Source organism: Vicia villosa, linkage group LG6, assembly GCF_029867415.1.
Source record: "Vicia villosa cultivar HV-30 ecotype Madison, WI linkage group LG6, Vvil1.0, whole genome shotgun sequence".
Classification (NCBI taxonomy): Eukaryota; Viridiplantae; Streptophyta; class Magnoliopsida; order Fabales; family Fabaceae; genus Vicia; species Vicia villosa.
This window is the reverse complement of record NC_081185.1, coordinates 90,290,325-90,307,522: the sequence shown is the minus strand read 5'-3', so window position 1 is coordinate 90,307,522 and position 17,198 is coordinate 90,290,325. Positions and strand designations below refer to the sequence as shown.

At 39.5% G+C, this 17,198-nt stretch overlaps 1 protein-coding gene across 1 annotated transcript in view; it reads left to right on the top strand.

The window, feature by feature from the left end:
- Positions 1-2,484: 2,484 nt before the first annotated feature.
- Positions 2,485-17,198, top strand: part of LOC131614111 (uncharacterized) — a 21,520-nt gene continuing 6,806 nt past the window's right edge. Inside the window, exons 1-5 of the mRNA XM_058885740.1 lie at positions 2,485-2,542; positions 3,287-3,411; positions 3,489-3,698; positions 3,832-3,901; positions 3,982-4,434. Coding sequence (XP_058741723.1) covers positions 2,485-2,542; positions 3,287-3,411; positions 3,489-3,698; positions 3,832-3,901; positions 3,982-4,434 — 916 coding nt within the window. The remainder of the gene's footprint in view (positions 2,543-3,286; positions 3,412-3,488; positions 3,699-3,831; positions 3,902-3,981; positions 4,435-17,198) is intronic.

Sequence of the window (17,198 nt, the reverse complement as noted above, 5' to 3'; positions counted from 1 at the left end):
AGACATGAAACGAAAACTGTTTAAAGTGCAAAGAATCTAAAATTGCAGAAATATTAAATACTTCAAAAGTAAATGACATGAAAATAACAGTACAAGAATGTAAATGGCAAGAAGTAAATGAAATGCAATAATACTGAAAAGATATCTGAAAACGAAAAGAGAATACACATGTATTAAAATGGTGGTGTCATACGTACATTTCTCAGCGAACTCTTTCTCTTTAACACTTGATACTTGAGTAATATGTGAGTGATTTGTACAAAATGAACACACAGGATCCTAACATTAAGACTCCTATTTATACTAATTTCGACCTTAACGGCCCTACGCTAATCTAATGCCACGTTTCTCATAAGAACTCCAGGGATGCCATCTGTTGTTAGACAGTTACGAAACCGTCTTCGAATTTCAAATCTTCCCGCCTAAGTCCTTCTTCGACGCGTGGCAGTGTATTTAACATTAAAACACTACGAAAACACGCTAATTAGTAATACTTTCACATATTTCATGAAATTTGCCTAAGTCTTCGAAGACATGCACTCCTATGAGCTTCAGTGTTCATCATCTCCGCTGTGACTTAGAAATCTTCACTCTCGAAGCATGGCCATCAGGAGCCATTTTCTTATCTTCAAACGATGGTCATCAGTAACCATCTCTTCTTCGAATTTTTATTCTTCGAAGAACCATATATTTGCAAAACGAAATCTTCAGCAAACAAATTGCCCCCAATAAATGCCTGTTTCGAAAAAACAAGAGAAATAGGCGTTTCTTGTCATTGTAAGATTTCGTTCCTTGCTACTCTTTGAAAGTTCCAAGATTGCTGACTAACGTCATAATCATTGATGACCCTGTTTTCAAAACGTCTTGTCATTTTCAAAGATGTCTTCTCATAACTTACATTCCCACGTTTTTGACCTTACTTCTTGATCATTATTTCTACATACTAGGAGTAAAGCTAATTTATTTGACCGCCGTTGGATTAAATCAAAACCCGCCGCATGTCCTTTTGTTTTACCCAAAAGATTTAAAAAGGTTCCCGTTAAACCTTTAAATACCTGGTCTTCACTTTTATACAACTTTTCATTCCTATTTCTTCATCTTCTTCAATAGAATACTTTCTCAATCAAACTTCTCTATGGCTTCATCTTCAAATGTTCTTCAACCTGTTCTAAAGCTCCAAACAACAACGCGGTCTGGGGAACGAGAACACATTCCAAACCCTAACACCGCAGAGGTGCGCGCAATTTACGCTTCTCAGGTACTCATCCCCTTTGAACTTTCTGGAAAACCTCTTGCTTTTATGGGTCCATTGCCAGGTGAAAGTAATCCATCTATAAACAAATTCTTCCCTTCTTATTACAAAACTAGACCCTTGGTTAGTAAGATTAAGATAGATGAAGATGGTCATTCCTCTTTAGGAGAACCTGATAATGCTGAAGAAACTTCAACTGCACCCCCATTGGCTCTGGCACAAATTAGGTTAAACTATATGACCAACTTTGTAAAAGTATTTAGGTCAATCCCTTTAGCCAAAGATCCTGATCTATACTATGCCTGGTTAGAAAAAGTAGAGAAAAAGAAAGAATATTTCTGGAAATCATTAGGAATATATGATTTGATTCAATTATCAAAAACAGGCTTAGAATATAACCAACCCATGTTAGTAGCAGCGGTTCATTTCTGGGATGCTTCCCACAACACCTTCCATATTCCATGTGGGATGGTTACCCCCACTCTCTTCGATATAGCTGCTATTACAGGACTTCGACCAACTGGGGAGACCTTCGACCCCAATGATATGGATATTGATATTATTAGCTTTAATGAATCAAAAGTTACTTATACTGCATTCATCCAGAAGTACCACAACACAACACAAGCAGAAGTTTCTGATGAAGAACATATTGCTTTTTTAGCACTATGGCTCTCGCGATGCGCTTTCTGCTCAAGATCCATACAGGTTGCAAAGAGGTATCTTTGCATGGCTAATCAGCTACATGCTGGAAAAAAGCTCAACCTAAGCCAATTACTCGTAGGATTTCTTTATGAAAACCTCAGCGAAGCCGCGAATCTTACCAAAAACTACCAAACTGGCACTCTACTTTTTGCTGGTCCTTTTTGGCTACTGCAACTGTGGCTGAAAGCTACATTTGAAACTCACCTTCCCTTTCGAAGCAACGTCAATGAAGAAGATAATAAAATTAAGAATCGAACTATAGAAGGAACTAGGTTGGCTTACCTAACGCCAAAAGAAGAAACTGGGAAACTTCGTGAACATTTTCTAGCATATACAATGATGTTCGCCCAGCGTAATTAGTTCGATCCTTCCATGGCTCCGTTTGTACACAGAACAATCGGTCCTGAATGGTTCACCCGAAGGTTCCCATCAACATCTCAGGATCAACAAACTGAGTCTATGGAAATTTGGGAAGCCTTTCTGACCCCAAGGTTGTTTTATCATCGTCTTCGACCATCAAAAAGTCAATGCGTTCTCGTATGCTACCAACCAAATCTGGTCTCGAGACAATTTGGACTGGTGCAGGTAAAACCCAAGTGTTTATATGATAAAAGGAACCATCTGTGCTTCCATACCTTGCACCTGACTGAAAAGGAGTGTGAATCAAAGATCAACAAATATGTTGGCGTCACCAATCTTTCTCCTATTTCCTTCGAACCTGCCTTTTACTCCACACCAGACTTTCACCAATGGTGGACGGATTACTATACTTCACAAATCTTTGACACCGATAGTCTCACTCAAGAACTAACTACAGCTTTTGATGATGTGCAGGAGAATTTCCACAAAGGTACCTCGACTCATATTAAAGAAATCCAAGCTTTTCAAAAATTCTTTGAAACTATCTATCGGCCTGATGATCTTAGTCGGACCGTTCGTGAAGCTGCAGTTATTTTACGCGAAAAGTTTTCCGCCAAACTGGATAAGTTAAAATTGCCCTCGCATGTTCGACCAGAACTACGCTATGAAGTGGCTTTCAAACTTAATCCTCCAAAATTCCCTCCACTACCAAGTGCGGATTTTGGTGTGGCTCTGAGCCCTCCTTTTCCAATTTGGTTTGTGTGTGGCAACGTTTTAAAAGATCTTCAAGAAAGTACTAAAAAACGTGCTGATCGAGTGGATCCGACTAAGCATACCCTAGATACTTTCAAAGGGCATCTTCATATAGATCTTGAACATGTTCGTGTCTTGACCCCAATACCCGAAGGTTTGGACTCAGACAATCTTTCGACTGACTTTTCTTTTTTTCTGTTGATATACTGATTCCAGTCTCAACTACAGCCGTTGCTCGAAGAAAGAAGATTAAAGAAGTTCCTACACAGAAGGACTCTGGGGCATCTAAAAGTAACAAGCCAAGTGAGAGTGATTCCATTGCCACTAGCAAGAAACCCACGGTACATACCCATTTTATATCATTAATCTCATATAATCTGTGAGTAGTGCTTATTTTACTCAATTTTATATTTCCCAGAATTCGAAACCCCCGGTAGGTTCGAAACGACAAGTCTCTTCAACAGTCGTCTCAGATGATGAAGACAAATCTCCTCCTCGTACCAGGCAAGGCCATAGAAAGAGACAGAAAGCTATTACTCCTTCGGGAAAAGAGAAAGGGCTAGGTTCCTCCAAAGTTGCTTCTCCTAGCGACAAGGCGTCTTCTGAGGAATCACCTTTAAAACTGCCAGTAATGCCTTCGTTGTCGAATGTCATAACTCAAGTCCAGACAATATTCCACCCAAGGTATTTGGGTTTCAACCCAAAATCATCTCATAATTTTAACTACATGATTAAGTTAACATCTTACCTTGTCATTGCAGGATGATACTGGCACTGCTACTTCAGGTCTCAAGACTTACAATCTCACCATTAATGTCGATAAACCTCAAGGTAATCATAACTCTTTCACTTTCATCGATAAGCTTCTCAAGGCCTTATCGTTCTGACCAAGTCTGGTTTGTTTAATGCAGATATTTCCCAAAATAAATCCCATGTTCTCTCACCAGTTTTTGAAGATGCCAGGCCTCTTACCACCATCTTACCTAATGAGCCAGTCGAAGAAAGCCAATCCACTGACGAATCCCCCGCTACTCATCAAGATAAAAACCTGGAAGAAAATCATCCATTCTTAGGTAGTGACAACGTGAATCCACAACCACATGGTAGTGAAGATACTGTATCCGAACAAGATGCTATGGAGGAAATTTCTAAACCAGATAAACACAATCCTCCAGAAACTCCAACTCTTGACACAGAAACTACTCCTGGGGCAACTTCGATGCCTGCCCCTGCGAAGCCCACTCCTTCGGAACTGGAACAGCTTAAGCAAACTGATCCTCTCAGTTTTCTAAAAGCTATGATGAATGTGAATACTACTTCGCCTTCAGAACTTGACATCTCTCCAGCTGTCCTTGTAGAATCTGGTGACAAGGAAGACATTCCTGACCTCCTTCGACAGATAAAAGAAAGATTCTTTGGGGTCAATCTTGTGGATGTTCTTAGTCAAGATCCTATTAAAAGTCACAACTTGAATCAACTCTTGAAGAAAGTGGATTTGTTTCGAGTCTCGAAAGAAGTTTCAGAGGTGATTGTTTTGCTAGGTTCTCTAGTTGAACAACTTCAAGCTAATATTCTTCGAAAACAAAATATCGAAAAGCAACTATCTGAAAAAATAGCCTCTCATGACTCTTCATGGAACTCTGCTGTGGATGCAACGAAACAAGGTGAGGCCCTCAAGCTTAAACATTCAGAAAATCAGAAGGCATATGATAATTATGAGAAGGATATCAACTCCTGGAAACAAGAGATAAAAGCTCTCGAAGAAAAGATAAAGGAAGCTGAGAATTGTCAGGCAACCATACAAAAGGCCAGTCAACAAGATCTGCTTGCAGTGGCGCAATTGGGGATTAAACACTTCGAGACCGCACAAAATTTAGTGCCAGAGATTGAAGGATTGAAGAAACACCGGGCGTTACTCGAACTTCGTATGTCTTCATGGGAAACTCAATATTTGAAGATCAAAAATAGTCTCCCTGAGGATTTCAACTAGCTGCTTCGAACTCTGTATTTTGTTGCACTTTTGTTTTGTAATCGAACCTTTTATAAAAATATCTATCTGTATGCTTGACCTCTATTTTTCGTCTATGTTTTCCATATTCGCAAGCACTATTTTTAGCAAATCTTTCATATTCTGCCAAAATATATATCTTCAAATTTTCCACAGTGATTCTAATCAATGCAACACATAACCCCGACCATTCTTCGCAGTATCTTTATTCTTAGACTTGACGTTTCTACTTCTCTAGCCGTAATCATTATTAAACAGTGACGTCACTTTCTTCAAAACACTCATTTGAGACGTGCGTGCATCAGTTTCATGATTACTTTTCAACTTCCAAGGGCGGGAAACGGCGGAAGCCTTAACTCCCTTTTTGGAATACCAAACCGCAGTCCAATCAATCATTAAAACTTTAAACCACCCTTCATTACCTCAGGTCTATATAAAGGCCTAAGATCGTTTTCATTTCTCCATTCTTGCATTTCCTCAAACACTAACAACAGAAGAGAGAAACCTTTTCTTCAAACTTTCTTTTCAAAAAAAAAAAAAATGGCTGCGCCTCTCTCTTACAACAACATAAAGGCTGTTATCAAGAAGGAGTTCAAACTTTGTGAGGATGAACTTGATAGCAACTTCATCACTCTTGGCAATCTCTTTGCTAACCAAGAACTGGATTTCTATTTTGAAGAAATCCTGGAAGGTCCTGTTTACCCCAACATGCTTGCAAATTTCTGGATGTTTGCGTCTCTACGCATAGATCCTGAAGGGAGGACCACCATAGTTTCTGAGGTTCGACACGCTCATCTCAGCATCACTCCCACCACCATTGCTAACCTGATGAGATGCAACAACTCTGGGGAAACATTTGATGACAACAGCTTCAACATGACTACTCATCTTATGTTGAGGACTCTCATGGACAACGATCCTTTCAGTGCCAAGGTTATCAGGATCTGGCATCAAATGCTTGTGGGTAATTTCCGTCCTCGGAGGCTTGACGAAAACAACATCATGGTCGAAGACTTGGAGTTGATTCTCTGTGGTCTTCGAGGGAAGAAGATTAACTTCCCTTTGATGATTTTCAAAGGGCTTGTTGAGGCCGTTTCTGTGGCTACTGCCGGTCAGGGAAACGTAACCTGTCTTCCGTATGGTAGACTCCTCTCTTATATATTCCTTAAGAAGGGTGTCGTGAGGCGGATGCGCACTTCTGGATCCATGGACATGTTCGAGGCTGAAAGCTTGCCTGTGCTGTCCTTAGAAGGATTGGATCAGAGGATTAATTAGCCAATATTTGCCCTAGGTTTTTATGCTTTCCCTTTTTTTTTTTCAGGAGTTCCTGGGTCATGTCCCCGGATCTCTTTTTGTAATGCTTGTACTTCTATGTTTCAATGACAAATATTTTTGGTGCTTCTCTGACTCTTTTTCTTAATTTACCATCTATTTTGATCGTAAAGCCATTTTGATCAATGCAACACATATACTTTGGTACATGTCTGACCATTTTGGCTTTCGTAGTCCCCTGAATGTCTACATTTTTGCAATCTTTACTTCGTACATGCTTGGTTTATATCTCTTTAGATATTTTCCGTTTATTCTCAAGATCCTACGATCTTCTGCTAACTCTTCAATTTCATAAGCATTATTCGAAAATACCTTTAAGATTCGAAAGGGTCCTTCCCAGTGCGGGGACCATTTACCAAGTGCTTGATTCTTTCGATCTATAGGTAAAATAACTTTCCAAACTAGGTCATTACTAATAAACGTTTTACCTTTCACCTTTTTGTTGTATGCTCTGGATACTCTTTCCGTTTGCCTTATTATCATTTCCAGCGCTCGAAGTCTGTCTTCATCCAAATCTACTAACTCATTCATCATTAACTCCCAGTATACGTTGGGAGGAATATCTGTTTGTCTTTGTACCCTTACTGACTGTAGATATATCTCGATTGGGAGTACTGCATCATGCCCAAACGTCAACTGGAAAGGAGTTGTGTTTGTAGCTTCTTTTGGAGATGTTCGACAAGCCCAAAGTGCTTGGTCCAAAGTTTTATGCCAATTCTTGGGTTTCTTTCCCACATGTTTTTTGATAAGGCCAATTATTATTTTGTTTGCTGCTTCAACTTGTCCATTTGCTTGAGCATAGTAAGGTGTAGAAGTAAATAACTTGAAACCTATTTCTTTGGCAAAGTCTTGCATTTTTCGTCCAGTAAAGACCGAACCTTGATCAGTTGTTATACTTTCTGGGATTCCAAACCTATATATAATATGTTTCTGAATAAACTCAATCACGGCCTCTTGATCCACATTTGCTGGTGGTATTGCTTCGACCCATTTTGTGAAATAGTCTATTCCTACTAATATGTATCTTTGGCCTTTAGACGACTTAGGGTGAATTTCTCCGATCAAATCTAACGCCCATCCCCTGAAAGGCCAAGGTTTCACTATTGTACTTAATTCGTTTGCTGGGGCGTGCTGGATACCTGCATGTTCTTGACATTCTTGACACCCTTTTGCAAACTCTATGCAATCTTTTAACATGGAAGGCCAATACATTCCATAACGAAATAAAAGCCATTTCATTTTGTGTCCTGCTTGATGTGCACCACATGCCCCACTGTCTACGTTCGACAGAGCCAAGTATGCTTCTGCTTCACCTAAGCATTTCAACAATACCCCTTCAGGAGTTTTCTTGAATAATTCGTTTCCCATCAGGAAATATGACAGGGCTCTATATTTTATCTTCCTGTCTGTATCCGTCGAAGGGCTTTTTAGATAGTTTATTATTGGACTCCTCCAATCTGTATCTGCTAATGAGTCTATGTTTAGCACTTCGAATTCTCCTTTGTTGGCGTAACCCAACTGTGAATTCTCCAAATCACTTGGGGAAAGTTTAGTAGACATTGCTCTCCCTCTTACTTCAATCAATTCTTCTAAATTTTCTTTTGATACCTTGTATCCTGAAGCTAACTGCGCCAAGTCGTTTGCCTCTTGGTTATTCATCCTTGATATGTGTTTTAATTCCACATATTCGAATTTCTTGAGTAGCCTATTTGCTATGACAAAGTACATGATCAAATTTTCTTTGATGCACTTGTATTCCTTTGTCAGTTGTTTAATGACCAATTCAGAGTCCCCTTTAATTTCGACTCTGGTTGCCCCCAATTCTAACAAAGCTTCAAGTCCAGCTATTAATGCTTCGTACTCAGCTTCGTTATTGGAGCATAGCGGACCCTCGATTTTATACTTGAGCTTTGTTGGAATTCCATCAGGAGAAATTATCAACAAACCAACTCCGGTTCCCTCTCTGTGCGTTGAATCGTCGAAGTATAACTTCCAAGGTTTTAAACCCACATACTGTTGATGACTCTCAGCTACTGCATGGTCGACAATGAAGTCTGACACAATTTAACCTTTCATTGCCTTGAGAGGCTGAAATATTAGTGAATATTCAGTTAGGGCTAAAGCCCATTTACCGATTCGACTATGCAGTATAGGCTTGGATAACATATGCTTAATAACATCACAATGAGACGAAACATAAACATCAACTGGCTTTATATAATACTTAAGTTTGATACAAGAGAAATACAAGCAAAGGCAGAGTTTTTCTATAGCGGTATATCTAGTCTCTGCATCATTGAGTACTCTACTTAAGTAATAACTGGCTCTTTCGATGCCGTTCTCATCTTCTTGCGCCAGCATGCTGCCTATTGTTTTATCTGAAGCTGAAATATATAGGCGCATGTGCTTCTTCCCATTTGGGGGAGATAGAATTGGTGGACAAGTCAAGTATTGATTGATTTTATCAAAAGCTTCTTGATGTTCAGCATTCCATTCGAATTTTCCTTGCTTAAGCCGCAGTAGAGGTGAGAAGGCTTGTGTGCGTCCACTCAAATTAGAGATAAATCTCCTTAAGAAGTTTATCTTTCCAAATAAAGATTGTAGTTCTTTCTTCGTTGATGGAGACTTGGTTTCCATTATGGCTTTCGTCTTATTCTGGTTAATTTCTACTCCCTTTTTGTGGACTACGAAACCTAAGAAATCACCTGCCTGCACAAAGAAAGCACATTTGAGGGGGTTCATCTTCAAGCCATGTTTCCTCATCCTTTCGAATGATTGGCTCAGATGATTGAGATGAGTTACATCTGAGGTGGATTTTACCACAATGTCATCTATATATACTTGCATGAATGTTTCTATGAAGTCATGGAATATAGAATTCATTGCTCTTTGATAAGTTGCCCCAGCATTTTTTAAACCAAACGACATTACAATCCATTCGTAAGTACCTATTTCCCCTGGGCAACGAAACGCCGTTTTGGATACATCATCTTCTGCAATAAAGATCTGATTGTATCCAGAATATCCATCTAACATGCTCAAATACTCGAAGCCTGCGGCTGAGTCTACTAGCATTTCTGCCACAGGCATGGGATACTCATCTTTAGGGGTGGCTGCATTAAGATCACGAAAGTCTATGCATACTCTTAATGAACCATTCTTTTTAATTACAGGCACTATATTAGCAATCCATTCAACATACCTTGTAGTTTGGATGAACTTGCAGCGTAGAAGCCTTTCGACCTCTGCTTTAATCTTCGAATGAATCTCTGGTGTGAATCTCCTGGGAGTCTGCTTTATAGGCTTCTTTCCTTCCTTTATTGGTCGTTTTAATTCGACCAAATCTCTTCCTAGACCAGGCATCTCGTCATAATCCCAAGCAAAACAATCTTTGTTTTCCTTCAACAGTTTGATGACCGTTGCCTTTAATTCTGGTTCTAGTTTCGCGCTGATATATGTTATTCTTTTTTGATCTTCGTCTCCAAGATTTACTTCTTCGAGTGGATCTTGAGCTAACATCTTTATATTTGGTGCCATTGGATCTTTTTCGAATCCCAAAGGCTCTTCATCGTAAATTGCATCTAACCTTTGACTCGATTCTTCTCTCATGGTTCTTTCGACTTGAAACGAATCTTCAGAAGATTTGGAACTCATATGTATCTCTAAATCTGTGACTTCCTTCTTGGTTAGACCTGTGTCAATCTTCGCATTTGATAGTTCGGCCTCGAGAGCCGCCTTTCTTTTATTCTCGGCCACGTAAGCCGAAATCTTTTCAAAGAAAGAAAACTCAGACATTATTAATGTCATCGTCCCAGCCTGTCGGCCGTTCTGTTGGATAATTCTCCAATGGTGTTGGATCTGGTGGGCCATCCATGATCTCTCTATCCCACTGGAATCCATTTGGGTGTATAGTTAAATAGTACAACGCATTCTTATTTGGGGTGTACATCTCTTCTGCCGCATGACAAGGACTTATGTTTGCCAAATTCCTATCGAAGTTAGTTTTATTAACCTGGTTAACTTCAGCCATATAGTAGCTCTGATCTCCTTCGATATTCTCTACTATACCGTCTTCCCTCCAAATTGTCACCCTATGATGCATTGTTGAGGGCACAGCTGCCACTCCATGAATCCATTCTCTACCAAGCAAAAGGTTGTAGTTTGCTTTTGCTGGTATAACCATAAACATAGTTGGCCTCGTGACTGAGCCTACTGTCAAATTGACCTGAACAACTCCTAGTGTTTGTCCTATCTTGCCTTCGTAGTTAGATAAAACCATGTTATGTGGCCTTATATCAGTATCGAACATACCAATTCTTTTTAGCATGTATTGAGGCATTAGGTTCACTGCTGCTCCCCCATCAACTAGGACTTTATTGATGCCAACATTCTCAATTTTAGCCCTGATATAGAGTGGCTTCAAATGATTTCGCATACCTTCATCAGGCCTTTCGAAGAAAGCGTTCTGTTCTTCAACTGCACCGTTATTCAGCACATAATAACACACAGGTCTGTGTTTTGCCATTTCTTCGATGTCAGCCTCCTCGCAGTCCTCAACTTCCGTTTCCTGATTGAACTCATGAGGAAGCACGGACACAACATTGCAGTTGAGGTTTATGGATGACACTCCATCAAAATCAAAGTCATTTGTCATTCGATCTTCTTCTTTCCAAGAACTAGAATGCATCTTTTCTTCTTCATCCAAGATCTTTTCAGCTTCGAATAGCCTGCGTTCCACTGGAGGTTTGTCTGACTTTGCCCCCTGGCGTGGGACTTGGTTGCTACTAGACTCTCCAGCTTCTCTTGGCCTGTATTCCTTTTGAGCCTTTTTTATTCTCTGATGCCTTATCCACTGGGATCGGGACATAGGATTTTTTCCTTTGTAATTCTCCAATCGATACACCTCTCGATTTGGTTTTTGAAATTGCTTCCTGTATGCCATTGCAGTTCTTCCTCCTTGGTCCCAACTCCGCCATTTGTTTTCTCTTGCACCAGCTTGCACCCATCTATCCCTGGGTGCATCTGCAGGGACTTTGAATGTTACCTTTCGAACTCTGGGGTGTGGACTATCAGGTCTCTTCGTAGGAGTCCATATGTCGAAACCGTATAGGTTAGGACGCAACCCCTGAGTTTCTCGACCCATGTAGCAGTACACACGTTCGAAGGATCGTGCCAGCATTTCATCATAGACTGCCCCACATCTGGGACATAGTGCAACTTCAGTATTGCCTTTGTGACATCTGACCAAAAATCCTATTAAGCTCTCCTCCATCCTTGGGTACACTTGTAGTAGGGGATTTGGTTCTCTCCCTGGGTGTTCCCATTTTTCGCGTCGAGCCCTTTCGAAGTTAGCTTCGACCCTTCGATTCAGCATGATTGAACACCTTGGACACATCCATTGTTTTCCACCGTTCCTCTCATGACAACCCCAAAGGTAGTCCTTGAAGCTTTCTCCTCTTAAAGGAACTTCAATACCCCCTTTTTGCCTTGTTAGCCATGTCTCTAACTCACCAAATTCAGAAACTGGACGTCTGGCGCTGACCATGTTAACGACTGCTGGAGGAACTTCAGAGATCTGGATTTTCTGGAGTTTCATTCTGAGGTCTTCAGTGGCCTCGCTGTTCTCTCCCCTCGAAATTTCAGTTATCTCTGTCCTTGGAGATTCTTCGACATCAGTATCGAAGATTATATGGTTATTCAGACTCTCAGTAGCCTGCTCTCCATCGAACACTGCCTTAGTTTCTACAACTTCGACTTCAGATGCCTCCACCATGTTGACATCCACTGGCTCACAGAGGCTAGCATCAGCGATGTTCAGAGGATTGGTATCGACCTTCATGTGACTCTTGGTCTTGTCAGCAAACTTCAACCTCCCATCTTTGATAGCATTTTGAATTAGATCCCTGAAAAGAAAACATTGTGAAGTTTTATGGCCTAAAAAACCATGATATTTGCAAAAACCTCTCTTCTTTCGTTGTTCTAATGGAGGAATTTTGGAATTTGGAGGCAGTATCATTTGGCCATCTTTTACTAGTAAATCAAATATGTCGTCACATTTGGTGATGTCGAATGTGTAAGTTTTCTTAGGGAACCTATCATTCTTATCGTTTTCTACTGGGTTTTTTCCATTTGCAGGGTTGAGTAATTTGCAGGCATAAGGTGGTGCTTCTCTTAATTCAGCCACATCTATTTCGACTTCTTCAGGGTTGTATGAGTCGCTAAGAGACTCATCACCAGCGTCCTCTGCTTCGACATACGCTACCCTTTCCTTCTTATAGTTTTTATTTTCCCTAACCTTTTCTGCCTTCAAGCGTTCGACTTGTCGAACCCTATCTGCTAACTGGGCCATATCCCTAAGATACTGAGTATCTAATTTCTTTCTAATTGAATAATCTAAACCCCCCGCAGCCATTTCGACTAATTCATGTTCTGGGACAGTTGTGAAACATCTAGATTTCAACAGACGGAACCTATTCAAGTAATCATCAATTGGTTCTGTAAACTTCCTCTTAATACTAGCCAATTCCTTCAAACTTATCTTAGTTTGACCCATATAGAATTGTTCATGGAATAACCTTTCCAAGTATGCCCATGCATCTATCGAGTTTGGTGGCAAAGTGGTGAACAAAATGAACGCATTCTTTGTTAGCGAACTAGGGAAGTATTTGATTCGTAAATCCTCGTTCCCTGCTAAATCCCCTGCTTCTGTCAAATATCTGGCAATATGTTCCACAGTTGACTCGCTAGTTTCACCTGAAAACTTTGTAAACTTAGGTACCTTAGTGCCCCTAGGCAATTCTGTCTGCATAATGTAATCTGATATGGGGGACGTATAGTTTGGACGTCGAAGTCCAGTACTAAGGCCATTATTGGCCATAACCCTTTCTATCATGGCAGTTAGGTTATTTTCCGTAGCCAGATTTTCCCTTCTGACTCTCTGGACAATCTCATCTGGATGTTCGTTCCTACCCACAATCCTTAATCTGGGTCGCTCTTCTTCTTCCGTTTCCTGTCGAATGGGAACGGTTCTTTGATTCGAAGCCTCTAAATTAATCACTTGAGTTCCTTCGATCGTTTCTGTTCTTCGTGAGGGGCCTACATCCCTAGTGGCTGTCCTAGATGGGGGATCCACATCTTGTATACGCTCCAAAACAGGCCTCACTTCTTGATTTGAAGGCTGTTTGTCTTTTCTTCTAGGTGGTGGCACTCCCATGAAATCTGCCATTTGATTCATTTGAGATGATATCTTTTGGAAAGTCTCCACGTTTTCCCGATTTGTACTAGCAATATTCGTCGCTAGTGGGTTCAAAATTGAAGCCAACTCTTTGGCCAAAGCCCCTAACATATCATGGTTGCTTGCATCCATTTCTTGCCGGAATGCTGCTTGGTTATTTGTGGTAAACATGGGTATCTGGGTAGAAAAACTAGTGTTGTGTGCACTTCGACCCACTGAACCAACATTTGGCGAAAACGTCGCATTATTAGTTGTAGCATATGTAGGCCCAGCCCCTCGTACGCCTGTTCCATATGGGTATGGCATTCCGTATGGGTTATTTGGCGTCCATTCGAAAGCAGAGTTTGTGCCTTGACTAAACAAGTTATTTGCAGCATTTGTCGAGGAAAACGGTATATCCTCTGCGCTTGTGGATGAAGGTGCAGTGGTCGACACTGAAACTGGAACAGTCCCTAATGGTCCTGTATTATTCTCAGGGATGGCCTGGGAATTATCTGCAGGTCTTGACCCATTTGGACCTGGTATATCCCGTGCTCCTTGAGTGGAAGTCGAATTTCCTGCGCCTGATCCTGAACCTTGTGGGGGATCTTGATCTCCCCCTGCACTGGTCGTGACGACCATTTTCTTGTTGTACCTTCGTTTGGGAATCGGTTGTGCACTGTTCGTTAACTTACCGTTCCTAAGGTTCATACAAGGTCTTGATATTTTCTAGACAAAAATAAAACAATTGATTAAAAACAATCTGGTTGACACAGTCCCACTGGGCGTGCCAATTTGTTTACGGTGATTTCCGGTAAACAACCGCTAGTCTTCTAAACTATAAGTAAATATGATTTGGTTACTCGCAGGATCGACTAGATTGATCCTAGGACACATAGTCAAAAAGATTGTTATTAATGGTCGTTCGAACCATATTTGTGATTTATCTTTGTCAATAAGAGTTTCTTCGAATAAAACAAGTAAACTTGATAGTGACTTTGTTATATGCAAGTATAACTTCAACAAAAGGGTAAGTAAAAATAAGACATGAAACGAAAACTGTTTAAAGTGCAAAGAATCTAAAATTGCAGAAATATTAAATACTTCAAAAGTAAATGACATGAAAATAACAGTACAAGAATGTAAATGGCAAGAAGTAAATGAAATGCAATAATACTGAAAAGATATCTGAAAACGAAAAGGGAATACACATGTATTAAAATGGTGGTGTCATACGTACATTTCTCAGCGAACTCTTTCTCTTTAACACTTGATACTTGAGTAATATGTGAGTGATTTGTACAAAATGAACACACAAAATCCTAACATTAAGACTCCTATTTATACTAATTTCGACCTTAACGGCCCTACGCTAATCTAATGCCACGTTTCTCATAAGAACTCCAAGGATGCCATCTGTTGTTAGACAGTTACAAAACCGTCTTCGAATTTCAAATCTTCCCGCCTAAGTCCTTCTTCGACGCGTGGCAGTGTATTTAACATTAAAACACTACGAAAACACGCTAATTAGTAATACTTTAACATATTTCATGAAATTTGCCTAAGTCTTCGAAGACATGCACTCCTATGAGCTTCAGTGTTCATCATCTCCGCTGTGACTTAGAAATCTTCACTCTCGAAGCATGGCCATCAGGAGCCATTTTCTTATCTTCAAACGATGGTCATCAGTAACCATCTCTTCTTCGAATTTTTATTCTTCGAAGAACCATATATTTGCAAAACGAAATCTTCAGCTAACACCTATGCCTATGTAGGTTGGTTCGTAGGTCCCTGTTAGTCGGTCTGACATATTCCCACCATAGTGGTAGCACTAGAATCTTTCGTCCTGCCTCTTAAAATTTGTGCATCAAACTCGATCGGCCCCTTAGTTACCCTACGCCGAAATGATTTCCACATGGTCGTCACATCTTCATCGGTCTTCAACTCAATTAGGTTGTATTTTCCTCTTCCATTATTATCAACTCAATCTTCACGAAACTTGATCTTTCTAACTCTTCTATTCTCGGATTGCGGTAGTAATTCATTCAACTTATCTGTCAAGCTGGGGAGAGATGAGGCACCATTCGGAAGCTTGAACTCAACAGGAGGATTATTTTCGTGGAAATACACTTCTTCCTTAATCAGAAATTATGGAAGAGGCATTTTTTAGGCATCTTTCTCTATAACTTATATCCCTATTTATACAACCTTGGAATCACAGCCCTACAAAACTGTCGGCAAAATCTGGATCGTTAAAAAAATTTGACTCAATACACTACTAGAAATTTCACCTTTCAACTAAATTTCCGTTTCGACAAAATTTGTAACGTATCGAAAATTTCAAATAAACTATTGGAAATTTCGTTGATACTAGAAATTTTCATCATGGTACCGAAAATTTTGTTCGAAAAATTATCTTTTTTGAAAAAAAAAAATTTTGATGTTAAGAAAAATTAAGAGTACCCGATGTAATTTTGAAAGTGACATGTTAAATCCTCTTTAAATTCCCTTAAGGGTCCTCAGCCCATTGATATTTAGGTCCAATAACATTTAGGTCCATTAAGAAAACTAAATATTTAAGTGTATTATTGTTATCTCTTTGACCTGAATATTAATATTATCAATATATTAGCTCTAATTAGTGGTAGCACTAGAATCTTCTGTCATGGCTCTTATAAACATTTGCCAACTAAAGAGATTATGACAATGACAATGATTGTGGGAGTTAATCCACTAGCTTTTGAGTGAGCCAAAATTTGTTCAAATTAGTCTATGATCACTTTCTTTTAAATGTAATATGTTTTATAGGTATGGAATGTGGTTATGATATACTTATTGTGGGTCAGAAATAAGAACTAATTAAACTTAAATAGTTTCAACGTCAACATCTTATTGATTATCCTTGTTTCGAGCAAATTCGATAACTTTTTGAATCTCTTACACACATTGTACAAATATTGTACATGCATGGGGCAGGAACAAATATAGCATACGTGGACACACCAATCCCACAAGAGATGCCAGTGATGGTTATAAATTATAGGTCGAACCCAGTTTTCAACTATTCTGAGATGGCCCTATGGTTCTGAGTTGTGACAATGACTAGAAGACTAGATGAATTTGATCTGAAAATATAAAAAAAAAATGGAAACATGATATAAAAGAATGATGAAGTACAGTGATTGTATTGTACTAAGGGATGCAGAATGAGATATTAATATTTGGGAAGCAGTGTAGGGTTGGAATGAAAGTGATGTAATGATGGTCATGTGTAAAACTGAACGCGCTATTTCTTTCACCCTTTCAATTCTCAACAACTAAGCATAGATCCCTTATTTGTCTTTAAAGGGGATGAACCAATGTGCTGGCTCTCAATAATTTTTTATACTACTAAGTACTACCTTGCTTGAATGGCTAAAACTCAACCTCACACCTTTTAAGTTATATGTTTTAATTTAAATGTTCTATCCTTTGAATAGAATCTAGTTTTTTTGGGAAGGTAAATTTGTTTCTCAGATGATTTGACTCAGTTTATCATAAATAGACTTATATGTTCACTGTATAAAAATGTCAGT